At 43.2% G+C, this 25,747-nt stretch overlaps 4 protein-coding genes across 10 annotated transcripts; 2 read left to right on the plus strand and 2 right to left on the minus strand.

Annotated features, from left to right (window-relative positions):
• The first annotated feature begins 660 nt into the window (after positions 1-660).
• On the plus strand, positions 661-3,482 carry LOC136535788 (ALA-interacting subunit 1-like). Its single transcript, XM_066528192.1, has 9 exons — positions 661-798; positions 1,313-1,364; positions 1,513-1,571; positions 1,667-1,741; positions 1,857-1,964; positions 2,082-2,139; positions 2,364-2,692; positions 2,818-3,107; positions 3,377-3,482. Exons 1-9 carry the CDS (start codon positions 715-717, stop codon positions 3,435-3,437), a joined length of 1,116 nt encoding a protein of 371 aa, XP_066384289.1. The 5' UTR covers positions 661-714; the 3' UTR covers positions 3,438-3,482.
• A 904-nt stretch (positions 3,483-4,386) lies between these two features.
• Positions 4,387-7,734, minus strand: LOC136535786 (uncharacterized). Of its 6 annotated transcripts, none has more exons than XM_066528187.1 (11): positions 7,128-7,734; positions 6,952-7,042; positions 6,538-6,551; positions 6,030-6,248; positions 5,863-5,934; positions 5,637-5,726; positions 5,494-5,532; positions 5,287-5,391; positions 4,857-5,022; positions 4,623-4,732; positions 4,387-4,521 (listed from the first exon to the last, which is right to left on the minus strand). In XM_066528187.1, exons 1-11 carry the CDS (start codon positions 7,632-7,634, stop codon positions 4,435-4,437), a joined length of 1,500 nt encoding a protein of 499 aa, XP_066384284.1. In that variant the 5' UTR covers positions 7,635-7,734; the 3' UTR covers positions 4,387-4,434. The 6 variants fall into 6 exon arrangements, with proteins under 6 accessions (XP_066384284.1, XP_066384285.1, XP_066384283.1 ...); XM_066528188.1 differs by having other exon boundaries at positions 4,623-4,660; positions 6,952-7,054; XM_066528186.1 differs by having other exon boundaries at positions 6,952-7,054.
• Positions 7,735-17,849: 10,115 nt separating this feature from the next.
• LOC136535789 (THO complex subunit 7B-like) lies at positions 17,850-21,199 on the plus strand. Of its 2 annotated transcripts, none has more exons than XM_066528194.1 (3): positions 17,850-18,039; positions 19,179-19,811; positions 20,669-21,199. In XM_066528194.1, the coding sequence occupies exons 2-3, from the start codon at positions 19,218-19,220 to the stop codon at positions 20,801-20,803; spliced, it is 729 nt and encodes a 242-aa protein (XP_066384291.1). In that variant the 5' UTR covers positions 17,850-18,039; positions 19,179-19,217; the 3' UTR covers positions 20,804-21,199. The 2 variants fall into 2 exon arrangements, with proteins under 2 accessions (XP_066384291.1, XP_066384290.1); XM_066528193.1 differs by having other exon boundaries at positions 19,196-19,811.
• LOC136535790 (uncharacterized) lies at positions 20,958-24,147 on the minus strand. Its single transcript, XM_066528196.1, has 6 exons — positions 23,965-24,147; positions 23,139-23,282; positions 22,825-22,875; positions 22,216-22,267; positions 21,515-21,836; positions 20,958-21,436 (listed from the first exon to the last, which is right to left on the minus strand). The coding sequence occupies exons 2-5, from the start codon at positions 23,274-23,276 to the stop codon at positions 21,640-21,642; spliced, it is 438 nt and encodes a 145-aa protein (XP_066384293.1). The 5' UTR covers positions 23,277-23,282; positions 23,965-24,147; the 3' UTR covers positions 20,958-21,436; positions 21,515-21,639.
• Between the last annotated feature and the right edge of the window lie 1,600 nt (positions 24,148-25,747).

Below are 25,747 nucleotides of genomic sequence, written 5' to 3' on the forward strand. Positions count from 1 at the left end.
AAATAATACTATGGGCCTTTAACCCATCCGGCTGCTATCAGCCATTAGCCACTAATGGGCCGGCGCCTTTGATACTGGACGCCGGTCATAACAGCAAGCTTGATCTTGATGCTGCCGTCGGCCATGGCTTCACTACCCCGGGGAACCCTCCCAAACCCTACTGGTGTTGCAAGATGAGACGGCCGCCCGGGGACCTATATACTAGCAGTATTAACCTGTGACCGGAAGAACTGGCGCATCGGGAAACGACGCCGCCGCCTTGGGAGTTTGATGGTGGGAGCAGAATCCGAGGAGACCTTCCTTCTCTGCATTTGGGCGTGTTTGCTTTGTAACCTGGAAAAGTTGCCTGCGCCAGACAAGGATCTCAGGCGTTCATTTTCCTACGCCTACGGCTAGCGAGCTGCCTGGCCAGGCCTCCCCAGGCCCGTATAGTAACCAAACAAGCCTTTGCTGCACAGGCTGAAAATTCCAACAGTCGCAAAAAAAAAAGGCTGAAAATGCCCACTCCTCCAGTCCTCCTGCAACGGCAACCCATTGGGCTTTTCCTCGTCTGCGGCTTTCCTCCTTGTTGGCCCAGCATTTGCAGGCAGCCCAATCCGCGAAAAAATAGCTCTAATCCCCAGAGCTGGGCCTAGCCCACGCATCGGATGCCACCACCGCTCTCTCTCCTTCGTCCTCACGACGTTTCGTCGGGGTCTCTCGCCGTCGCTCTCTATGCTCTCCTCCACCATTTCCCCCCGGACATTTCCTCCTCATCCTCCTCCTGCTTCCCCGTCCGGACACTCGAAGGCCTCCCTGGTAAGCCCCCGACGACCCGACCCACCCCGCTGCTCCTAACCCGCGAGCCGTTCATCTGATTCCGCCCCCCGTCGTCCTTGCATGTCCCCATGATTCCGCCAAAGGTCTCGTTGTGTTTAATCTTATTATTTAGGTTGAGACGTCGTGATCTTCATGCTACCGCCGTACAAACCCGTGATCCTAATTGGTAGGGTTGTCGATGTCATTATCGTCGCATAATCGTGGCTTAGAATAGATAGACAGGGACAACAAACGTAAAGCGGCGAAACAAGCAGTCATGAGCGCGGTCTTTCTCTATCATTAATTATCTTTTTTTTTTCTCAACTGTTTAGGACCCGGTGGGTCCCGAAATACCCCCTCTAGTCAACTAACACGACTTCAAGTTTTTGTGGTTGCCTTTTTGACAATTCTTAGTTTCTCGACTCCCGGAATTCCAATCATTTCTAGTTGGTTAATTTTGTCTGCTTCTTGCAGTGAATTTGCTAACTCTGCCCCAACTTTGTTGCTAGTGCAGATGGATCCATTGGAAATGCAGGACGGCTCAAAGAAATCCAATAAGCCCAAATGTATTTGCCCCTGCCCCCTTTTTTATTTCGTTTGTCTTGCAAATGTATGCTGTGTTATCCGAGGAAATTTCAGGGTTTAATATTATTTGTATAAAATGGTGAGTGCAACATAATCTGTACATAAGACTCGGCCCCTTCCTATGTGCAGATTCTAAGTTTACGCAGCAGGAGCTTCCAGCATGCAAACCACTGCTAACTCCAGCAATTGTAATTAGCTTGCCCTCTCACCACTATTGTTTTGTTTTCAGATGAATGTTTGCTATATTATCAGTTAGACTTATTAGCACCTTTCATGAGCACAGGTCATTTCTACCTTCTTACTGGTTGGCATCCTATTTGTCCCAATTGGTCTGGCATCGCTTTCTGCGTCACAAGAGGTATATCAAAATATGTTTGTACTATGTTTTAAAAAAATATGTTCGTACTACACTTTGCATTTGTTTTTCTATTATCTGCTGCATTTATTTAGTCTGTCACTTGACTGCAATGTAGATTGTGGAGCTGGTACATAGATATGATACAAGTTGTGTGCCCTTGGTTGATAAAGTTGGGTTCATTCAGGACACTAAGACCGACAAATCATGCACAAGAACTCTAACTGTGAGTATGCCAGCAAAAGTTGCCCTTATTTATTGCTTGTGCTCTTAAGATACAATCCTTCATATTTTTATCCAGCAGAATTTGTAGTGGACTAATTGGTTGGTGTACGTCATCTAGGTGCCTAAGCATATGAAGAACCCAATTCAAATATATTACCAGATCGGTGACTTCTACGGTACATTCTTGAACCAAATGTTCTATCCAAAAAACTTAACTGCTTCAGTTCCTTTTGCATCTAGTACTGCATTAACAAGCATATTGAACCATGATATTGTTGAATTAAATACCATGATTATTTTGTTATGTCTACTGCATTAGAAGGGAGCCACGGACATTGAACTGCTATTAATTGACTTTGATGATGTCAGGTCAGCAGGAATTAATTATGCTGACATTTAGACCTTTTTTTTTTGCATTCTTTTCTAAGGTACGTGAAAAGTCGCAGTGATAAACAATTGCGGTATAAAGATGCTGCACACTTGACAAAAGATTGTGAGCCTGAAGTTTATGGTGCTGATGGTGCTCCAATCGTTCCATGTGGTCTCGTTGCTTGGAGTTTGTTCAATGATACATATACAATTTCGGTCAACAAGAAGGCTATTGAAGTGAATAAAAAGGATATAGCTTGGCCGAGTGACAAAAACAAAAAATTTGGCAGTGATGTTTATCCCAGAAACTTTCAGAACGGAAATCTTATAGGTGGTGCTAAGCTAAATGAGAGCATACCGGTATGTGAGAGTGTTTATGTGTCTTCAACAGTTAATAATTTCACCATCTCCATTTCATCTATTTTCTTCTTGTTTTGATCTAATTTAAATTATTGTCTTTCCATTTTTATCTGTCAATTGTTTAGTTAAGTGAGCAAGAGGATCTCATTGTTTGGATGAGAACTGCTGCCCTCCCAACTTTCAGAAAGCTCTATGGAAGAATTGAGACAGATATTATGGAAAATGATCAACTCACAGTGGTTATACAGAACAACTATAACACATACAGTTTTGGAGGGTCAAAAGCACTGGTCCTTTCAACTACATCTTGGATTGGAGGCAAAAATAATTTTATTGGTGTCGCATATCTGACTGTTGGTGGTTTTTGCCTTTTCCTTGCACTGTTTTTTGTAGTTCTCTACATGATTAAGCCAAGGTATAATGTATTGTTTCTCTCAGATGCAGATGCATTTTCTATTATATTAGATTAAGTTAAAACTGTTCTTAGTTCTGTGAATGTTGAGACGCAAATACTAGGAGGCGCCAAATAGTTTTCCTTGTATTATGAATATTGAGACCTGAATTCTACGGAGTAAAAACCAGCAACTTGAACATGCTATATTCTGTTGTAACTTCTGTTTTTTTTATTAAAACAAGCTGTCAGTTCTAATATTCACAGTGAGAAAATCACACAATTCTTTTCAGGACTCTTGGAGACCCCTCATTCTTGTCATGGAATAGGTGTACCCTGGACTATCCAAACTAATACATCGGAACCTTCTCTTTATAGAAATAGAAGAGCACTCTAATGGTAAGTATATTGCACTTGCATGGGTGTGCTATTGACTCCAGAGCCATAATATGGTGCATGGTGGAAAATATATTTGTACTAATTTTACCTCGCAACGCGATATTTGCTATAACACCTTGACCCCATAAGCTTCAAGAGCTAGACCTAGGTCAGAGTGGGCTGGTTTGATCAGTTGTTTGGTCGGGTTGTTATTTTTATTTCTATTTCCCAGGTGATTGTGTTTTGTCATGTACTGTGCCGCAACCCCTCTGCTTTGCCTAGGTGAGTCAGAGCGGTTGCTTCTAAGGGACATGTTTTCCTTCTCTTTAATACAAAAATAAGCAGCTCTCCTGCATGTTCAAAAAATTCTACTGTAACTTGAATAAAATACAATTATTTACGTCCTATTCTTATTTTCTTATTTTATAGTTCCCCTATTTGTATCACACAAAGATAGTAGCATCCGAGTCCAAGTGGCTTATGTTATTTTTGATGATATGATGTCTTATGAGTTTCAGTTCAACTCTGTTTATCAGTGTTTTATACTTGTAACCTAAAGTACTTGTGACTAATCATGAGTCGAGCTGTGCAAGCAGTTAGTAACTTAGTATCCCATTTTATAAATTTTTAGGACATATCATTCGAGAAAATACAAATTACAGGCAGATATCATATTGAAAACAATTGTTTGAGTTTCATAAGATGATTTATTGAATAATTACATCAAATTCCTTCAACATGGATACAGCGGGCTTGGTTTGTAATCACTTATTAAATGATCAACAGACCAACTAGTTGTTGCTGCTCAATATATTTGAAAGAAAGCTCAATATATCTTTCTCGATTGTGTAATCTAATCTTTGCAAATGCTTCTGTCCAGATCAGTTTGTCAGTAACCTAAATGCTTCCATCAACTGTTGCCACTGTTTGCTAGTACAGTAGCTTGACAACTCGTCGTGTTCATCTGGGTTCATCATTCGCAGGGCAGGATTATAGGCTCCATGGGTGTGGATATGCTCCTAGCGCACATTTCAGGGCCAATCTCTGTGACCCCTTCTTCCTGTGTAATTATAGTTCCACTGATCAACAACCTTGTTCTGGAGACGTCATGAATTAATTAAATGAAAGGAAAAGGTAGCCTAAAGAGAACACAGCTCATGCCTTTGCAAGATTCCTGAAGTAAATTGTTGTGTAGTTCCCTGTTGGGAAGAAAACTTCTATGAGATCTCCAAGAACCAACTGAGGCTGTGAGATAGCTCCGTCGTACCAATCTTAAAGTGGGGAAAAGAGTAAATGTCTATGACACCATTTCTTTGAGATGGAAAAATGCATTAGATCATTACATAGGTAAAATATATGATACTGGAGTTTTAGCAGTAGGATTGCTTCCATTACCAAGTGTCCCAGAAGCTCCTATCCTTTTGTCAAATCTCCATATGCTGCGGTTTGATACAAAACTATAGCCGGAGTCGTGGCTAACATTAACGTTCTCCAAAAAAGTGGATAGTTTGTACTCTGCAGGCTCCAAAGCATATGTCTGATCAATGACCACGTCCACTGTCTGGAATATTCGTGAACCAAGCTAGTTAACTGCTACTGAGTGCGGAGTCACTGAAAAATGTGTCAAGTAATAGCGCATTTGGTGTTTTGCAGGAATTTTTTTATTTGATACAACCAGTCAAGTTATAAATGTTAATTGTGTCAGGATTAACCCCTTTTCTGACCAAAAGAGAATGGGCCTTTTGTACATCACATGCAACAGTGAGCTCGTCAACTATTAGCATTACAGGGTTGTAATATTAGATTCTGAATGGTTGGTACTCACACAAAGAATAGCATGGAAGTTGTCCATGTCCTCTGGATCTGAACTATTAAATCTCTTATTTGTAATAGTTGCATCAACAATTTCTGCCCCTGCATCTGTGACATACTGTTCATGAAAGCAAACATGAACATCGGTGGTCCACTTTTTTTGTTTTTATTTGAGTACTACTCTTTAAGGAGGAGTCTTCAATAGAAAACGAGACCTTACCTGTAAGGTGTAACTTTCTTTAACAAATGTCCACATCCCCTACAACAGTAGATGGAGAACGCTTAATGATTACTAAGCATGAGTTATTCTAAAAGTTACTTTGGATGAGAAAGTTACAATTTTACTGGTTTGCAGTTGCATACCTGTGTGAATTCAATCCACGCTACTATAGGCTTGAATCTTGTGCTAAGGTTTGCAGCTGCTTTGCTTAAGCACAGGTAGTTTGTCTTTATCTGCAATGACGTACTGGAGAAATGAGACAAATAGTTCGCTAGGTGTGGTTTTATGGCACTGTCCAATGCCATAAAACCATACTTTATTACTTATTCATATATCAATTCAAATAAAGATACATGTAGTGGTCTTAACTGCATCATAGACAGCATTAGCCCTGCCTTCAGAGTTTGTGAAAGTTCCCAAGTACTTGATCCACTCAGCCCTCTGGAGAGAACCATTGAATATATAGTATATAAGTTTTAGGTTGTCCATAACTAGACAAGTTTCAGATTGAACTCAGGTTCCTTTTATTGCTTTACCTGCAATGGTGTATCCTCTTCTAAGGGTACATATGCTGCGAAGTTGCAACCTCTATCTTCATCTGTATCGCTTATGAAATGTGCGGTAAACTGCGAGAGTGTCTGTGCATCAGTTCTATTCACAAGCTGGGCATTTCCACTTGTATATGATTGGAGCACACACTGAGAAGCAACTTGGTTTGATGTTATTCCTTTCAAGTTTTCTATCACTCCAAGCAGCTGCATATATGTCAATGTACATATGAGGTCAATAATAATTTATAAGCTTAAAGCATTCACATCTGTTAGTCTCTCTTTGCTTTTCTGTTTCTTTTGCTGCTCTTGTTTCATTGTGTATGCATACTAGTTATTAGTGACAGCTAACTACAATTTTCTTAGCCTTAAGTTCGGAGTAGATGTGGAATCGAATATTCAGATATTTGTCTGAGTTTCTTTTCCCTTGCAGAAGGAGGAACCATTCCCATTGGACTATGCTGCAGAGTTTCAGTTTGTGTCCTGCATTGCTCACCTCAAAGAATGACACTGCAGACAAAGGTGGAAACAATATTACTCCGATCAGTTATGGATGTATGTACATATAGAGAGAGAGAGAAAAAAAAGGGTCAAAAGTACTTGGGCACTTGGCAATAAAATGGAGTTGTCATGAATTAGATTCTCTTGTACTGATAAGTATATTTTAGCTTGCGCTGACTGAACGAACTGATAATGACAAGTGAATGGGTTCAGCTGTGAAAAGTTCAGAAATGTTATTGCCAAGTTTATTCGGAATTTTGGATAACTTACTACAGGTTGGTATGTTCTAGCTGTACGTTACCCATTTTTGCAGCATGTGTGTTCAAGGTGGTGTTTGGACGAAGGAGTTGCACCATTTTCCATTGTTTCTGAGGTAAAAAGTTCAGAGCAGCAGACGGTGAGGAAGTACCTGGAGAAGTCGTGGTGTCGACGGAGAAGTTGGCGAGGGGGATTACGAACGACTTGATCCTCCCCGTGCAATACTTCGTCTTTGATGCCATCTTGGACGTGTTCTGCAGGTATGGTGAGCGCTTCCTTCACAGGAAATTGGCTGACGAAGAATCCGGTGACGCAATAGCTTATTACCTGCATGAGAAGGTAGCTCTTGCCGTCGCCGGAGTTCTTGATGACCTTTAAGCTCTGGCCGTAGTATATCCGAAACATCGTGGCGTCCTCCACCCTGGACATCGGCCCGGTCACCACAGGCGCCGGCGCGGCCTTGAGCTTTGCCGGCACGGCCGCGGCCGCTAAAGCGAGCGCCCACGGTGAGAGCGCCGCCCAGAGCAGCACCGCCGCCTGCAGGCAGCAGCGGCTACGAGCAGCGGTCATCGCCCTCAATGCGCGGCTCACGAGCTCTTCCCAGCTCGTGAAGAACAGTGATGGCTTGCCCCTGACGGGAACTTGGGAAGTGAAGGGAAGTGACAATGTGATATGAAGAAGAGCCCGTGAGCATGCACTCGGCCGTGACAGAGACCTTGGGAAGCTCTTCTTGTCACGGCGCGGAATTGGTAGGATTCCTGTGACTGCGAATCGACTGGATTCGTGAATTGGCAAGGCAATGCATGTGCTGCATGCTGGTGCATTGCGGTGCATGGCTTGCTTTGCGGCTTTCAGCCTCTAGCTTTTGACCTTGCTCGCTCCTTCCATTCCTGAATAGTGTACACCTCAATCAAGAAAAAGAAACATAATGTAAATGTATGATGCTAATGGCTTGTTTGGATATACTCGTATTCAGATTAATTCATATATGTTGGAGTTGATTGAGGTTGAAAATTTGTAAGGTGTGTGGTTATCTTTTTTTCCCTTTGACTATAAACTTTAAGAAATACTCGATTCGAAGGGGAAAAAACTCCCTCTAGTCAATAAAAGAAGGCGTTCTGTCTCAAACGTCTTCTGTTATTGAATATATATCTCACAACTATTGAATGTATCTCACAATTATTTAATCATACATATAATATAATTTGTGAGTTTGCATTAAAATTTTCTGTAAAAAGGAGCATAACAATTTTATATCGAAGTTCTTGTCCATATCCAAACTGTTATATAGTCAAGTATGAACTTATCAATTTGCGAGCAGAAAATAAAAAAAAAACAAAAGAAACAAAAGGGTAAAAAAAATTGTGGAGAAAAGGTGGGTATCACAAATCACGAACTTAACACTCAAGAGTCCACGGCCAATTCTTTCACCTTTCACTCAGTCGATGACTTGATGGTGGAGGCCATGGCAGTAGTGTATATAACGGTCAGAAACTTGCAAATGATATTGGATGCAACAATAATGTCCAAGTTTGAAACTGATGCTATATATGGAAAGTGTAAGGGTGTGTTTGGCAGCAAGAAATGTTTATCTCAGAAACGGTAAGAATCGTTTCTCTGGTTAGAAGCTAGAATCATCCAAATTATCATCATTTCTTTCTCATTTACTCTTCGAGATTCTAAATCCAAACAATCTAAATCCGAAACGTTTCTTGGAAAATCTAGATCTCTACCAATGCGTTGCATATACATGGCAAGATCAGGAACGTAACAAAAGCAGCAACGTTCATGGAGTAATTAGAGATATAATAAAAGCCCATTTTTTTGGTAATTGAACTCTCTCCCAATTTACAGCCAAATAGGAAGCCGGGAATCCTTGTCCTCTCTCCCAATTTACAGCAAAATAGGAAACCGACGGAAGTCAATCAAGGCACATAGGTGGACGGGGTGGCAGACGAGGGCGCGGTGCAGGACGCGCTGGTGGCGGCGCTATTGGAGCTCTGCGAGGCGCGCTGTCGTTCTGCCTCGGAGGATGCCGGCGGGTACTTCCGGAGGCAGCCGCCCGGGCGCTGGTGCGGCGGGCCGGTGGCGGCGATGGCACCCCCGGACGTGATTCTGCTGTCCGTGCGCACCATCACGTACCTCTGCGACGCCATGCCGGGGGCCACGGACGCCGTCGTCCGCCACGGCCTCCTCCCCGTGCTCTGCTCCCGGCTGCTAGGTAACCCAAAAGCTCTTACGACCTGATCGGGCGATCACATTTACCTGAGGCGCTTTATCCGACCATTCTGTTGCGTATGCAGTGCTTGCAAGCATTTGAGAAGATATCGCGGAGGCAGCCTACCCAGTGCTTGCAGTTGCAGGTGGGCATGATCAACGCTGTGCTGGCATTCATTGACTTCTTCGCGGCAAGTATTCAGGTTAGAATCTTAAACAAATCACCTTTGAAACTGAGAATTTAGTACAATTGCTAATTTGATGCCCACTTCTATGGTTCAGAGGGTTGCATTGTTAGCTGTCGCAAATGCCTGCAAAAAGGTCCCGGCAGATTGCTCCCAGTTTTTTCTGGATTCGGTCCCAACTCTGTGTAATCTTCTGCAATCTAAGGACAAATTGGTACTGTTGTTCCCCCATCTAGCTGAGATCATCTTGGCATGTAAAGAGTGCTCTGCTTTTGTTTCTAAGTGATGTCAATTTTCAGATAGTGGAGAAGGTTGCAGCGTGCTTGATAAGCATCGTGGACTCCTTTAGCGCTTCAGTTGATCTTGTCGACCAGCTTTGTTACCAGGGTGTTATAGAAAAAGTCCTACCTTTTATCCACACCGGTGGACTCATGGCCCGTAGTCCATCGACGTGCATTGTACGCTGCTCGATCTACAACTTCTCGCATGTGCTCGCTCGATATGTGTTGCGGGAGCTGACTATTGTGTCTCGTGGTTGCAGAACCTGATTGGGCTTCTTGCTAGGCTAGCCTGTACTTCACTTGTGGCAGTGAAGTCACTATTTGAGCTGGGTGGCTGTGGCCTGTTGGCAGGTTGGCCTTTCACATCTTTACTTCGAGCCAAGTAGTACTAGATGTGCATAGCTGTTGCTCGCTGCTAACAATAAATCTTTTATAGCTATTATGATACGCGCCCTTTTACAATGGTCGGAAATGCTTCCTAACGCTGGCTGATTTTTCTGATGCTTACCCAAAATAGTTATTTTTATTGATTTTATTCGTCCAAGAGCATTATGGTCATTTCGCACATCTCACTTCCGACCAGACTCCAATGCCGCACGGCCTCGTCGTACTCCCCCACCCCACCCCACGCCGAACTCCCCAATCCCGCACGCACCTCACCCTAGCTGCCCTCGCACGACGTCGCGCCGGCGGCCCTGTCCCGCCGCCGCCGCCGCCCCCGCCCCCAGCGCGAGGCCCGTGGTAGTCGCCTCTGTTACCGTCGAACTCCCCAATCCCTCACGCACCTCACCCTAGCTGCCCTCGCACGGCGTCGCGCCGGCGGCCCTGCCCCGCCGCCGCCCCCTCCCCCAGCACGAGGCCCGTGGTAGTCGCCTCCGTCGCCGGTGGCCCTGCCCCGCCGCCGCACTCGCCCCCAGCGCGAGGGCGGCGGTGGTCGCCTCTGTCGCCGCATTCCTTGAGTCTGACGGGTTCCCGCGCACCCTGGTCGCCGGCCTCGAGGTACCCACTCTCATGTACGCTTTTGGTGTTGCCGTTTTGGTGCGCTGTCGCTAAGGCGCCGGATTGGGGAATTTCTTGTTTTTTCATTTGTACTGAATCATCACATGTTATTTGCAGCTGTGTAATCCTTAATTTGTCTTGTGATTTGACATCTTCTATGAATTCATCTTCCATCACTAGTTACTGCCTAAGACTTATGGATGCCTTAAATATTCAAACCATCAAGTTGTACCGGTGCTTTCTGTGAATACACATGAATACATGAGCATGGAATGATCTGTGGTTTGCTTAGCTGTTTGTATTGTATATAAAAATGTGTTTAGACTCTGTAAATTGATCAAAAATTAGGTTAAATATATGAATTCAGTGACAAGTCATGTAAATTCCTATTGACAATATATTGAAGAGAAGTTTATGTTCAAATATACATCCTAGAAAATTGTGCCATGTGAAAATTGACATAATTATCACATTAATGCATTTTTTCTTGCATATATCCTTCCATGCTAGCAATGTGCGTAGAGGGTTTTATCTATTTTTCTAGGTTTTTAGTGAAGTTTCAAATCCATGTTCCTATTTCAAATGGTGGTAATTATTTTTGCACAATACACGTATGGTATGTTTGGGTGAGCTCCGGTGGATCTGGGTGTCTCTAGCTCCATTTTTTCATGGAGCTTGAGCTGTGGGATAGATTGGGGGTATTTGGGTGAGTCACCTGCTTTCTGATTTAGATTAGCTAATGTTAAATGCTTAAACCACTTTATTTCAGCCTGCAAACTCCATAGCCTGAGAATTATGGACCTGGCGCTCTCCCAGATAGGGCTTCACTTGAAAATGATGCAGTGTATTGTTGATATTATTCTTTGTGAACATGCTTTATTTCATTTCGAAAGAATGGTTGCCCTTTTATTTTAGTGTACTATATTTGAGCATTGCTTTGTTATTCTATTGTTTATCTACTTGCTAACATCTGTAGTCCTGAATATTTTTTGACATTGCCGTACGGATGCTTGCTGCTGCTAGTTATAATTTTTTTCCAGTACTTTGTTTGCTATATTTAGGCACTTCACCATCAGCGCTACTAGCTAGAGCAACTAAATGACTTGTATGTGAAAATGTAGCATGGAATCGTGCCTTAATAGAACTATTCCTTCAGACTTTTCTCAAATGTTGCTGATTGATGCAGGAGGAAATGCCAGATCTTGATTCTTTGCTGGAGTACAATGAAATTGTTAGGAAGATATTTGGTAGTGAAACAGAAGGATATCTATTTTATAACAAATACGCTAAGGGAAAAGGATTTAGTGTTAGGAAAAACTATTGTGAGTGGGGCAACAGCCACAGTGAGTGGGGCAACGGCCACAATGAGAGGACCCTTCGGAAGTTTGTTTGCAGTTGTGAAGGTTTCCACGAAGAGAAGGAGCTAAAGAGAGAGATTAAGAAGCGGAAGCCACAGAATATTACTCGTGTTGGATGCCCTGCAAAATTTGTGATTACATGGGATCAGAACACAGGACAGTGGTATGTAAAGGATTTCATCTATGAACACAACCATCCAATGGCAGAACGAGACCTTGCTTGTCTTCTGCGTTCACATAGAAGAATCAACGATGAGCAAAAAACTGATATTGTGGCGATGCAGATTTCTGGGATCCGCAAACACCAGATAAGGGACTTGTATAATTTCTGCCAACGCAATAAGGTGGAGACAGTTGCTGCTGGTGATGCTCAAACAAACATCAGTTACCTGACAGAGTGCAGACGTAGGGATACTGATTTCTTCTTTGACTACAAGACTGATGGGAAAGGGCACCTCAAGAGACTACTCTGGTGTGATAGTCAATGTCGTCTTGATTATGCAGCATTTGGTGATGTCATCGTATTTGAGCTCCGCACCAAGATGAACAAGCCATACTAAAATTAAGATTTGGCTCCACAACATGGGATTCGACATGCAATTGAACTAGCCATCACATGTGCGGGTGTCGTCAACACCCCCAACAGTTTGCTCATGTGAACCTAAATTAATAATGATTGCCAGCATAAAGCTGTCACAATAGCTGAAAGCCTAATCCATGCATCATAGTAATTAAACTAATGCTCGTGATCTACAATTTGTCAAACAATTCAGACCTAGATCTTGCAGTATAAGAACAAGATGCGAGATTTGCTTTGCAAGTCCAGATCGACTAAGAAATCAAGTGAAGCAGAAGGGAACGAGTACCTTCTTGGGGCCAGGTGTGACGCCGCAGAGCGAGAACACGTTGTATCATGCACGGGTGGGCGACCGATGACGACAGCAATTGAGGTGAGGACGGCGAAGGGGACCAATGGCAGAGGTGACCGATGGCAGAGGCGGCCGAGGTAAGGACGGAGGAGGTGGACGAGGTGACGGCGGAGGAGGTGACCGAGACGGCGACAAAGACGACGATGGTGCGTTGGTCGCGGACCGCGAGCCTCGTCCCGCGTCGCACAGGGAAGCGGCCCCCAGATGCGTGGGGTGACCGGGCGGGTGGAGCCCTTCGGTGGATGTGGGTGGGGATGGAGGTGGAGGGCACGTGCAATGACCATATTACCCTTCGACAAATAAAATAAACTAAAATGATTATTTTGCAGAGGCATTGGGAGGCATTGAGAAGCATCCCCAACCACTGTAAAAGGTCTCTAAAAATAACTACGAAAAAGAAATTGCCACTCTTTTATTTGAAGTCCTAATCCTCTCAACTTTGGAGGCGTTGAGAGGCGTTACGGCGTATATGGGCCCACCGACCATAGACACATCCAACGCCTCCCGACGCCTCCCTCATTAACGTCTCTCAACGCCTTCCCTCATATGGGCCCATGAAGGGTCGAGATGGCGACTAGAGGGGGGGTGAATAGTCTTTTCTAAAACTTAATCGTGTCGGCTAATCGATACAAATGCGGAATTAAAACTATCGGTCTAGCCAAGACGGCGGAGGAGGTGACCGAGACGGCGACAAAGACGACGATGGTGCGTTGGTCGCGGCCCGCGAGCCTCGTCCCGCGTCGCACAGGGAAGCGGCCCCCAGATGCGTGGGGTGACCGGGCGGGTGGAGCCCTTCGGTGGACGTGGGTGGGGATGGAGGTGGAGGGCACGCGCAATGACCATATTACCCTTCGACAAATAAAATAAACTAAAATGATTATTTTGCAGAGGCATTGGGAGGCATTGAGAAGCATCCCCAACCACTGTAAAAAGTCTCTAAAAATAACTACGAAAAAGGAATTGCCACTCTTTTATTTGAAGTCCTAATCCTCTCAACTTTGGAGGCGTTGAGAGGCGTTACGGCGTATATGGGCTCACCGACCATAGACACATCCAACGCCTCCCGACGCCTCCCTCATTGACGTCTCTCAACGCCTTCCCTCATATGGGCCCATGAAGGGTCGAGATGGCGACTAGAGGGGGGGTGAATAGTCTTTTCTAAAACTTAATCGCGTCGGCTAACCGATACAAATACGGAATTAAAACTATCGGTCTAGCCAAGACTATACCCTACTATATATGTTCACTAGCACCTTGCAAAGATAACAATTATGCAACAAAGGTGCCGGGCTAGCTAGAGCTCTCCTAAACAATTCTAAGAGTAAGGTTACACAAACCTATGCCACTAGTACTTTAAGCGACAAGGGAGCTCCTACACATGCTAGCAAACAAAAGCACAAAGCTAACGATGCTCACTAGCAATGCTCAATAACAAGGCAACCAATGCCTAATTAGAGAGCACAAATACTTAGCTACACAAACTAAGCAATATGACTAACAAGGTTACTAAAACCAAATTAGCCACGCAAGGGAGCTACTTCCATGCTACACAAGCAAGAAGGTAATTAGCAAGCTATACAAGCTATCTAATTACAAGAGCAACTACACAAGCTTAATATGTATAAAAGTAATAGCAAGCTTGTGTAATGGGGATGCAAACCAACGGGAAGAACAAGGTTGACACGATGATTTTTCTCCTGGGTTCACGTGTTTGCCAACACGTTAGTCCCCGTTGTGTCGACCGCTCACTTGGTGGTTCGATGGCTAATTAGCATCACCCGCTAAGCCCGCACGTCGGGCGCCACAAGAACCTACCCCTTGAGTGAGGGTAGCTCAATGACATGCTTTACTAGTGTTGCTCTTCGTGGCTCCCGCGGGGCGAGCACAATGCCCCTCACAAGCACTTCTCCGGAGCGCCGCACAAGCTTCTTGCGCGCTTCGACGGAGACCACCACCAAGCCATCTAGGAGGTGGCAACCTCCAAGAGTAACAAGCACCACCGGCTTGCAATTCGATCACCTAGTGCCACTCGATGCAACCTCACGATGCAATCGCACTAGAATCGCTCACTCACACAATCGAATGATCACTATCAAGTATATGTGTGATGGAGGGCTCCTAAGCACTCTCAAGCATGGACACAAAGTCCTCCAAGGTGCTTCCAGCCAGCCATGGTCGAGGGCCACTTCTATTTATAGCCCCAAGGGCTAAACTAGCCGTTACCCCTTCACTGGGCAATGGTCGGGCCGACCGGACGCTCCGGTCGTGTTGATCGGACACTAGACCTCAGCGTCCGGTCGCTCGAAGACGACCACGTGTCCCGGTTCCAACGGTCACTTGACTTGACCGGACGCAGTAGCACTCAACTGACCGGACGCTGGACCCTCAGCGTCCGGTCGTTTCCAGTAAGCTCCCGAGCATGACCGGACGCGTTTGGTCAAACGTGATCGGACGCAGCCAGCGTCCGGTCACATTCCAGCTACTGCGTCACCGTACGTCAGCCTGACCGGATGCAGCCTTCCAGCGTCTGGTGCATTCAGATCCAGCGTCCGGTCAGTTGACCGATGCCAGCATCTTCGCGACCAACTCGTTTTCACTTCTAACTTCTTCACCCTTGCTCCAATGAGCTAACCACCAAGAATTTGCATTCGGCGCAATAGAAAATAGGCATTCCATTTTCCCGAAAGCGCCGACCCAAACCCATCTCAACCCTGCAAACACCACCTCCTTTGTAAATGTGCCAACACCACCAAGTGTACACCACCATGTGTATGTGTGTTAGCATTTTCACAATCATTTCCCAAAGGATGTTAGCCACTCAACTTGCCACGCCATTCGATCCTAGCGACAATGCAAAGTTAGATCACTCGAGTGGCACTAGATGACCGATATGCAAACAAGTTTGCCCCTCTTGATAGTACGGCCATCTATCCTAAACCCGGTCAAAAACTTCTCTACACACCTATGACCGGTGAAATAAAATGCCCTAGATTATACTTTTGTCTTGCGCATTCTATTCCATCTCCTTCAATGTCGATGCAACACATGCACCAACACGATCAACAATGATATGATCCACTTCATATCATCACATGATCATATTGGTTCATCGATCTTGACTCTACTTGCTCTTCACCGTTGCCATCGTCCATCGATGCCAAGTCTTGCTCAAGCTTCACCGCCACGCGGTCCATCACTCCAAAGCCTTCGACTTGCCCTTCACGCTTACAACCGGTCCATCAAGCCAAGTCTTGTCTTGATCTTCTCCACCTTGATCACATGACTCAATGTCATGTCTCATGTGCATTTAAGCTCCTTCATCATCACATGTGTGAGCTTTGCAACATCTCCAAGCCATTTTCACCTTCATGGCATATGTTGCTCACACACATGTACCTGTGGACTAATCACTTGTGTATCTCATATAAACACAATTAATCCACCTAAGTTGTCACTCAATTACCAAAACCGAACAAGGACCTTTCAGCCCACCAATCATTGACACAGCTAACACTTCCTGACGCCTCCGCAACCATAGTAAAAAAGTTCTTATCTTAATGCTCATTTTATCCTATATTAGACAAGGGATCAACCAAAAAAGGATTCGACAGACACCAACTATACAGAAGATCTTGAAGATGACACCAACCGGCGCCATGCTCCACGACACAACGATCTTATTCACGCATGGTAGCTAGTGCTTACTCCGTCAGCTCGAGAAGTAACTTTGACTAAATATATATAAAAAATATTAATATTTATGGTATATAATTAATATCATTAGATAGATCGTTGAATCTATTTTCATAATAAATTTATTTAGAGATACAGATGTTGCTAATATTTTCTATAAATCTAGTCAAATTTATCGACACGCAAACCGTAGCGACAAATATTATGGATAGAGGGAGTATGTTTTTATTGCTTGAATAGGTAATATGTTTCAATCATGGTCTGCTCAAACGTCACACAATCAACTAATCATGTGATGGACACATAAAGTAAAGAGCAAAATGATTGTTTAAATAGATAATTGTCCGTACTAAGAGCAATAAACCAATAAAACACTAAAAAGGAACAAGTAAGATCCAAATAACTCTAACTAGAGTACCAATATATAATTATATTTTTAGAAACTTTTTAGAATCAATTTCATATTATTAAATTAAACTATTGAATTTGTAGATATTAAAACCAGTTTTTACTATTTTTATAAAACACATGTACAGATAAAAACATCTTTGGAACGAGGGCCAAATTTGTCAACTTCCATAGTTTGTTGCCAAAGGATATTTGGATGTTTAGTACTATGGTTAAAATTGGACTCTGGTATATCAATAGTAAAAAAATTGAATTTCTTCCACGGGAAAAGAATAATACCCGGCCACTTTAGCTCGGGCCAAGCGGCAGCCAAAGTCAAGATCAATTAACATAAATTAATTCCTTGTCGACTTGAATCAAATGTTAGAATTACATAATTTTATGACTCATCATCCATAATTCAATAGTACTGTAACAATACATGTATATAGTATGAAAACTAAAGTTGTAAGGTATATTTACATGTAAATATTTTTGTGCTTTGCACTGGAGAAAAAATCTTTCAAATTTGTATTTTTTATACAAAGTCATGCATTAATTTGATACAAGTTTAACAAAACATTGTCATATTATTGGCATCATCTTGAAAATAAAACATAAATAGATCTACAACGTTCTTGTTCTCATTTCCTATGAATATTCAATTATTTATTTTTTTCGTTGCAACGCATGAATATATTTGCTAGTAAAATAAAATCGTGGAAAAGTTGTGTTCGACAATTTTTCTAGGAGAAGCAAATGGCGCCGCTTATGATATATCTAGAATTTGTGTTATGCATGAGATCGCTTATAATTGGGTCGATAAACCCTCAGACATTAGTAAGATCTAGGACGATATAAGTGTTTTTTTATAATAATCAATAAAAAAGGCCTGATGCTTGAACATAGTATTATTAGCGATTAGTATACAGCTGGGCCTAGAGACGCCGGTGGATCAGACCATCTGCTCCATGCCCATGTAAATTTGCAAGGTATCCGATCCATACTTTTCAGAGTAGGGCCAAACAGGTTTCCCAGCTCCCGTTTCCCAGCTTGCTCTCCCTCTTTCTCTCTCTCTCTCTCGGCGACGAGCCTGGGCGACCGCCGACGCCGCCGCGCTTAGCCCAGGTCTCCATCGGACGCTTCGCAAGGTCTTGTTCAGTCCCTTCGCCGGCGACGAGCAACACTAGGTACGTCCACTCCTCTTCCCTTCCTGCTGTGCGAAACCGAGCACCCAAACCCTAAACAAATTTGTTTGTATTCGGATGAATCTTGTTGCTATCCTCTTTTTCATGATTCTTTGTTTTTGTGTGATTCTTCTGTTAGATCAGGTGCATGATTTAGCAGCGGCAAATATGGAGTCGGCAAAAGATTACTCCCTCTTTAGGTTGTTTGGTTGGACGATTTGATCCCGTCACCGCTTCACAGTGTGAATGGATTGCGTTGATTGCCGTTCGGACGGACCGGCCCGTAAATAGATGTCAGCGTGAATGGATACAGCGTAGTATATCTCTGTCACCCCTCCTCTCGCAGTGCTATTCGCTCCGTTCCCGGAGTCAGCTCCGCTGCCCCGTCGTCACCACTCACCCCGGTGTGCACATCCAACCAAACAAACCGTGTTAACCCTTGCCTTGTAATGGTTGGTGCTGGTTTCAGTTCCAACTTACGTTGCCGTTGCCTGTGCCGAAACAAAGTTTCTGGGTCGTAAACGGTAATGCAAATGGGATCTATCACGGCGCTAGTGGTTCCAGGTAATGGAAATCGTCGATTTGTTTGTTTCGTGACTGCGCAAGGGAGCCGGGCGACTGGGTCGTTTAGCGCCAGATGGTGAGCGGTATCTGCATTTCATAGGCTCGTTATGGTTCACGGTGTCATACGGTACTAACTAGACAAACCAAACAGGAAGGAGCGTAAATATATTACGCCGTGAACTGGTAAGGGGCCACGAACCCCAACCAAACAGCACTAGCGTATAGCTCTTGGCTTCTTGCAAAACTGTATGTATTTCTTGGCCTTTTATTACTCAGTTATATGCATTCATACCCATGGAACTTCCATTTTTTTATTTCAATAACTTGTCTCAGCATGATTAAATCATTCATCTTTCTGAACCTGATGCACTAAAATTTAAGTTTAAGAAAATGTTTTTTTGGTTGTTACTGAAAATTTAACATAGGCAAATAGAAAAACACAGAGATTAGCATGAGTTGGGTACTTTGCAACGCCTTCTCAGTTTGATTATGTATTTGGTTTAGTTGTAGAAACTTGCTCTCCTACACCAAATGAGATAACCTTACGTGACTTTCGGATTATAATTTTTTTTTCATAGCACTCTTTTGATTTCAGTTATTGGATCCCGCATTGTGGGATGCTTGCCAAAGGGAGGAAGGTAGCTGGAAGGGGTGAAGAAATGTCTGCACATTATGCGTTTGGACCACAGGATGATGATGCAATTATTAAACACAGGCTTCTGACTAGGACGACGACCACCAGGGGTGAACCGCCACTAAAGAAGCTTCAGAAGAAGTTCATGTCCTTTGCCACTGAGATCGAGAAGGACACAGATAACGTAAGTGACTGCGAAAGACTGTACAAGGCCTTTCTACAGGAAATTAACACCTTTGAGCTACCTCTTTTGAAAAGCAAGGCTGTGGTTGATGCAAACATTAGGGAGAAGGAAAGCTTTAATGAGCTGCAGGTTGAGATTGAGCGACAGATCTTGCAAGCTAAGACTGATATTGAGGACCTTAAGAAGCAACTTGAGCAGAGCAAGATCGAAAGACAGCACAAAGAAGAGTGTGAAGCCATCCGGAAGCTGATTTCTTTGCAGCCTCCACGGTCAGAAACTGAAAAACTCATTGCAGATCTTGAGAAGGAGATAGCTGATTTGGAGGCTGAGAATGTAGCATGCATAAGGACTTTGGAACTGAGGAAGAAGCAGTTTGCCCTTCTTTTACATGTGGTAAGTTTACACATAATGTATTTTTTTTTTTTATTTCAGTTTGTGTTCTCATTTATGTAATAGTGGCACATAGGTATAGAATGCTCAATTAAAATAATATACTCCCTCCATTCCTACTAAGTGAAGGGCGGGCCTGGTGCAAGCGGTAGAGTCTTACCGCCTGTGACCGGAAGGTCCCGGGTTCGAGTCGCGGTCTCCTCGCATTGCACATGCGAGGGTAAGGCTTGCCACTGACACCCTTCCCCAGACCCCGCACAGAGCGGGAGCTCTCTGCACTGGGTACGCCCTCCATTCCTACTAAGTATATAGAAAAATGCATGACTATCTACAACATCAAATTTGTTTTGTTAAATCCACCATGAAATGCCTTGATGGTGCATTTATTTGGTATTGTAGATATTAATATCTTTATATAAATTTGGTCAAACTTATTGAAGTTTTTTTAGGACAAAACTGTACTATCTTGGAATGGAGGGAGTATAAATCTGATGCTTTATGAATTTCTGGTTCTGATATCAACAACACATATAGTTTTGTTACGAAGTAGCAATCAGATTAGGATTATGATTATATAAGATTGATCTCTAAAATTTACACAAACGGCCACCTAATCTTGTGAAAATTTAATTTTCTACTCATGTCTCATTGGACTGTTTGACTGGCACATATAAATAGTAAGTGTACATTTATTTTCTTTGAAACCATAATAGGAAGTGTACAATTATTTTCTTTGAAACCATAATTCTCATGCAGTTCACTTCTGCAAGAAACCTCCTTGTATAGCATAATCTAATAACTAATTCAACCTTGTGGATTGATCTACGAATGTTTGTTCATGTGTTTTGTACCTTTTGCAGGTTGAGGAATTGCAGATCTCGGTTGAAGATGAGCAAAAGAGTATAGCAGATGAGCTGAGAGCCATTGCCGGAGAGCAGAAGATGAGCATAGAAGAAGAAGGGAGCATCGGTGCTTCAGATTCCATGGTTGACTGATCGAGATACATTCACATATGTTGCAGACCTACTTGCAAAAATCCATCACATGGTTTTTGGACAATATGGAATCCTAACGAGTTGGCAGGAGATGTCTTTTGCTGTGTCTTTGTACCTCATGTAAATCGAGCTGTATGCTAGTATGAATTTAAATTAAAGTACACATTGTTGTGCAACAAAGTCAGTTCTTACTATGTTATGCTCTCCAACTTCGTTTGTGCACTGAATAATGCTGCACCGTCGTTCTGGTTGAAGTGGAATGACCTCACACTCCTAGTAAGAGTTGGTAGGAGATGTCTTTTGCAGTATCTTTGTACCTTATGTAAATTGAGCTGTATGCTAGTATGAATTGAAATTAAAGTACACATTGTTGTGCAACAAAGTCAGTTCTCACTATGTTATGCTCTCCAACTTCTTATGTGTGCTGAATAATGCTGCACTGTCGTCTTGGCTGAACTGGAATGACCTCACACTCCTAATAGTTACAAGATTGACGAATCCATCTATATTATCTCTTACTGTAGCTCCTGGCCATGTCTCAAGGTGCATGGGACAAAGAGAGGGCCACAGGGCCCCTGGCCGCTGCTGTTGTTCCATCGGTCGAAGACTCCCTTACCCCTGTAATCAACAGCACTGTGCCAGCCGCTGGTATATGATTGTCATGGGGATGCTTAGAGAAAAACAATAAGGACCAACAGATCGATATAGTACCTCAGATATATAGATGAACTCAGCAAGTACACAATCCACCTCATTTGGATGGTCAACGAGCTACCTAACTGTACACTGGAGGTATTGAAGAAGAAAACGGCAGCCACTTTTTTTTTGTGTGTGCTCTAGAGTTCCTTGTCCTCGTGCTGATATGCTCGATGCTGCGAATGCTCCGCATTGATTGGCTGAAATTTGAGGATCTTTTGAACGCTGGCGAGATGGTTCACCTCCTTCGAGGGTGCTTCCTTACTGCTGCTAGCTGGTTTGTCTGTGTTTTCTTCAGAAGGTGCCATCTCATCACTTGTAGGTTTTGGTTCAGCTTCTGATAACAAAAGGAGAGCAAACATTGAATGAATCTACTATAAAGAACTGTATTATGTCAAAAAATAAAGTTTTTCCGACTGCACAAATGAGTTTCCCAATGAACCTACGAGTTGACAATGATTATAGCATGACTGACAAAGCCAGTACATACTCATGAAAATTATATTCACTAGTTCAATCATAACCTTGTGACAGGATCAGGACTGAGAGTTTTATGTGCAAATGCTGCCATCTCATATGAAATGAACATCTGAAATTCTCAGGAGACAGAAGTGGCATAATAACAATGCATCATATTCTGGGAAATTTAACAAGCCATGAAGAAATATTTGTCAAACACAAGGGCAGGGAGGGAGGGTAGTTTCAGAGTTCCTTACCACTTTCAGAGAATAGATAGCAGGTGCCAATAGTTTCTTCATATTCTCCGATCTGTCATTAAACAAGGCATTAGCATTAGGACTAGCGCGCTTGGTAAGCAGGTTAGACCCTGAAACTCTAATAAACGAATTGGAAATTTCAAAGCTTTTTTCATTTTGTAAAGAAGAAAATCATTAACATCTTGTTTTCATCGGCAACAAAATAGCTAATCAGTAGTAAATGCATGCTTGGTACTTTAAGGAATTATAAGTAACTTATGGGCTCCAAATACATCTTGTTTCCATCTTGTCCTGTTACAGCATTCAACGGCACAAGCTACAGTTATGACGAATATGTACTCCGTACTCTGATAGTCACCAAGAAGTGAACTCAAACTAGTAGTTGATTTTGATCCGGAAGACTGGCAATACAAGTACATGAAGGTATGTGAGACTTGATCTAAAGTTTGAAACACAGTAAATTAGATAGTATGTTCATGAAAATGCAAGAACTTACTAGCATCCTGTGCAGCTAAGCACAAAGTACCTACAGCAGTACAAGACCTGCTACAGTCCACAACCCAAAGGCACAGTACAGAGTACAGAAAACAATACCAGAACATGACTTACCATCTTCAGACTGTCACCTACTATCAAGGTAGGTGTCAATGTATCCAAACCCTGACAAACATGATTTTCACAACTTAGTAATCTAATGTAAAGGCAAATGAACAAAAAAAAATCCAGAGATAGTTGTTAGCTAAGTTATCAATGACTAAAGGATATAACAAGTTAATCCCATAGAGTAGTAGATCCGGAGAAAAACTAACTTACAGAGAGTACGAACGGAGCGGTCTCCTCACATTGCACAGGCGAGGGTAAGGCTTGCCACTAACACCCTTCCCCAGACCCCGCACAGAGCGGGAGCTCTCTGCACTGGGTACGCCCTTTTTAGAGAGTACGAACGGAGCACCTGGCGATATGTCTGAATAAAGACAATTGTCCAACTCTAGCAATACATACTCCTCTTCCTCCTCTTCCTCTTCACCAATTTCCTTATCTTTCTCAAGTGCTTTTGACATCTTAAACTGCACGGCAAACAAGACTGTTCAGTCCTATTCAGCACACAGGAGACGAGGCCAACCTATGTTATATACAACAATATGTCAGTACCGTACAAGTATTGTAGCCAATCTAGCGTTGATAGCAACTCAGTAAGATCTTCAACAATGTTCCCCAAAATACCATTTGCGATACAGTGGCAGATCATGTGTATTAATTTATGATAAATCAAAACAATGGCTAATTTTCATTTGCAATGAAACAGAATCAAACCAAAGCTAGATTGCAATGGAGCAATGATTGTACCTAGCAAGACAGCAACAAATAAGAATATCACCCTAACTCATGTCACTTGACCCAAGAATTTTGTAGCCAAGCACACAAAAAGGCGGCGAAAGTCCAAATTCATGACCAGATTTAGTTTCAACCTATTCAGCACAACATTATATGACACGTGACAAAACATTTAGCTTCTATATGGCTTACAAAATCCCAAATTGCTACTGTATTAGTTGATTTCAATAGTAACATGAAACCAATGCCAAAACCCTTCGAAACTAACAGTAACAGCAAGACCATGTTTGTAGCAACAGGTGAGATACTAGCATAGAATGATAACAACACTTCATCCTAAAAATCTATATCTGCTAATTTCATCGCCCGCGACATGCGGGATTGAACCCAGCGTCTAAAAGCCCTCCTCCTTACGTTCCTTTCCGGTCGAGGAACTTGAGCAGGTCGAGCGGGACGGTCGTAGACGGGAACGAAGACGGCCTTGACGGCGCCCTCGACGTGGTCGGTGGTCCACGCCCCCGGCGGAACGGCCCCGTGCTCTGCTTGGCGTACGCGTACGCCGCCGCCGCCGCCGCCGCCGCCACCGCCGCCAAGGAACTTGCGCGGCTCGTGACTGAACTGACTAGTTCGTGTGGCGGGCTCGTGACTGAACTGACTAGTTCGTGTGACGGTGAACTGAAGTGCGAGCCCAAATTATGCCAGCCCAGTAGACTTTTTAGCCCGTTTCGACCCAACCTAAACCAGCCCAAGATACCCATCCGGTTTGAGTCCAAACCATTCCCAGCCAGCCTTACCACTAGCAAGGCCACAGCAGTCATGAGCTCACGGGGTGAGGTGAGGGCAAAAGGATGCAACTTAATAAAGTTTTCTTTGGCACGGCTTGTTAAAAGTGCATCAAGGCCTTTAGTGGTTTTTGGAGGATTAAATAATAACGTGATTAAAGATCTAACATATTTGCTAAGTGTTGGACAAGAAATATGTTATCTCACAGGTAATTGATGAAAGCCAAAATGATGTGTTGTTGTATAAACAATCTAGTTCAAACACAAGACAACGATACAAATGTAATTCATGCAAGGCTTATTCATTGTGGGATTTCGGTGATTCATATGAAAACAAGCTCGTTGACAAATAATTAATGAGACACGAGGAATTGCATATTGAATGGTCTCACATTCTAAGGCTTGCTACATTGAAAGACATCTACACAAATGGTCTAAATGAATAATTCAACACCAGGTGTGATTTAATGGCTTGAGATGGTGCAAATAGCAAGGAAAGGTTTTGAGATACTAAGCAAGGGTAAAGGGCAAGCGACGGTTTGACGACCGAGGAACCTAACTAAGGTGAAGAAGGAAGTACTTGCATTTAGTTGATACCAATCAAATCATGACGGACACATGAAAGTGGAGAATCAAATCTTAAATGTGTTAGTGGAAAGTGACTTACATTTGGAGTCAACTCACATTTATTGAATGCAACCAAGTCACATGCTCAAGATGGCTATGCTCAAGGAGAAAATCAAGATCGACATGATTGACACCCTCACTTGATGATCATTGAAGTATATGGCATTTCAGTTCAAGGGAAATCAACTCAAGCGCTTCAAATTTTGTTTTTCATTTGATCTTCGAGTTTATAGGTATGTCGTACTATTAAGAGGGATGTATCATGTTAATAGATATTTATTCATAAGTGCTCAAGCCACCCCATGTAAGATTTGAGTGAAAGAGAGAGCCAAGTGCTAACCCGCTGTGCTGTAGGTCCAAATATCGGACGTGTCCGGTATTAGCCTGGTCACAGCATCTTCTCTGGTTTTCTCAGGTTGGTTTGTCGGGAGTTCTGACATGAGTCGGGAGTTTCGGGGATCGAAAGTTCTGGCAATCGTCGGGAGTTCCGATGCCTCACTGCACCACTGACTTAGTGATCGTTGGTGCTGTGGAGGCGGACGTGTCCGGTATTCCCCAACGGTCATATAACAGCTAGTTTTTCAAAAAGGGCTATAAATACCCGTTAGCCTCCACCTTTTGGAGGCTGCTGATTGTACTAACTTTCAGACATGTTCTTGAGCCTTGAGAACACTATCCAACCCTCTCTTAGTGAGTGATTGATTCAAACTTATAAAATCCATCTTGTGGGTTGAGTGAGATTCAAAATTGAGAGCAAGCCACCCTTGAGCACTTGTGCATATTTGTCG

This window comes from Miscanthus floridulus, chromosome 2 (assembly GCF_019320115.1).
Source record: "Miscanthus floridulus cultivar M001 chromosome 2, ASM1932011v1, whole genome shotgun sequence".
NCBI classification, from domain to species: Eukaryota; Viridiplantae; Streptophyta; class Magnoliopsida; order Poales; family Poaceae; genus Miscanthus; species Miscanthus floridulus.

What these genes read in the sequence shown, in the direction of transcription:
- LOC136535788 (XM_066528192.1), top strand. Translation starts at nt 715, where the DNA reads ATGCTCTCCTCCACCATTTCCCCCCGGACATTTCCTCCTCATCCTCCT. An exon ending in CACTGCTAACTCCAGCAATT is followed by an intron (nt 1,572 to 1,666) that starts GTAATTAGCTTG and finishes TCATGAGCACAG; the next exon opens with GTCATTTCTACCTTCTTACT. An exon ending in AGCTAAATGAGAGCATACCG is followed by an intron (nt 2,693 to 2,817) that starts GTATGTGAGAGT and finishes TCAATTGTTTAG; the next exon opens with TTAAGTGAGCAAGAGGATCT.
- LOC136535786 (XM_066528186.1), bottom strand. Translation starts at nt 7,634, where the DNA reads ATGCACCGCAATGCACCAGCATGCAGCACATGCATTGCCTTGCCAATT. An exon ending in CTAATGCTGTCTATGATGCA is followed by an intron (nt 5,727 to 5,862) that starts GTTAAGACCACT and finishes ACGTCATTGCAG; the next exon opens with ATAAAGACAAACTACCTGTG. An exon ending in ACTTCCATGCTATTCTTTGT is followed by an intron (nt 5,023 to 5,286) that starts GTGAGTACCAAC and finishes CGAATATTCCAG; the next exon opens with ACAGTGGACGTGGTCATTGA.
- LOC136535789 (XM_066528194.1), top strand. Translation starts at nt 19,218, where the DNA reads ATGCTTGCCAAAGGGAGGAAGGTAGCTGGAAGGGGTGAAGAAATGTCT. An exon ending in TTGCCCTTCTTTTACATGTG is followed by an intron (nt 19,812 to 20,668) that starts GTAAGTTTACAC and finishes TACCTTTTGCAG; the next exon opens with GTTGAGGAATTGCAGATCTC.
- LOC136535790 (XM_066528196.1), bottom strand. Translation starts at nt 23,276, where the DNA reads ATGTCAAAAGCACTTGAGAAAGATAAGGAAATTGGTGAAGAGGAAGAG. An exon ending in TCGTACTCTCTAAAAAGGGC is followed by an intron (nt 22,876 to 23,138) that starts GTACCCAGTGCA and finishes CATGTTTGTCAG; the next exon opens with GGTTTGGATACATTGACACC. An exon ending in TAGGTGACAGTCTGAAGATG is followed by an intron (nt 22,268 to 22,824) that starts GTAAGTCATGTT and finishes GTTTAATGACAG; the next exon opens with ATCGGAGAATATGAAGAAAC.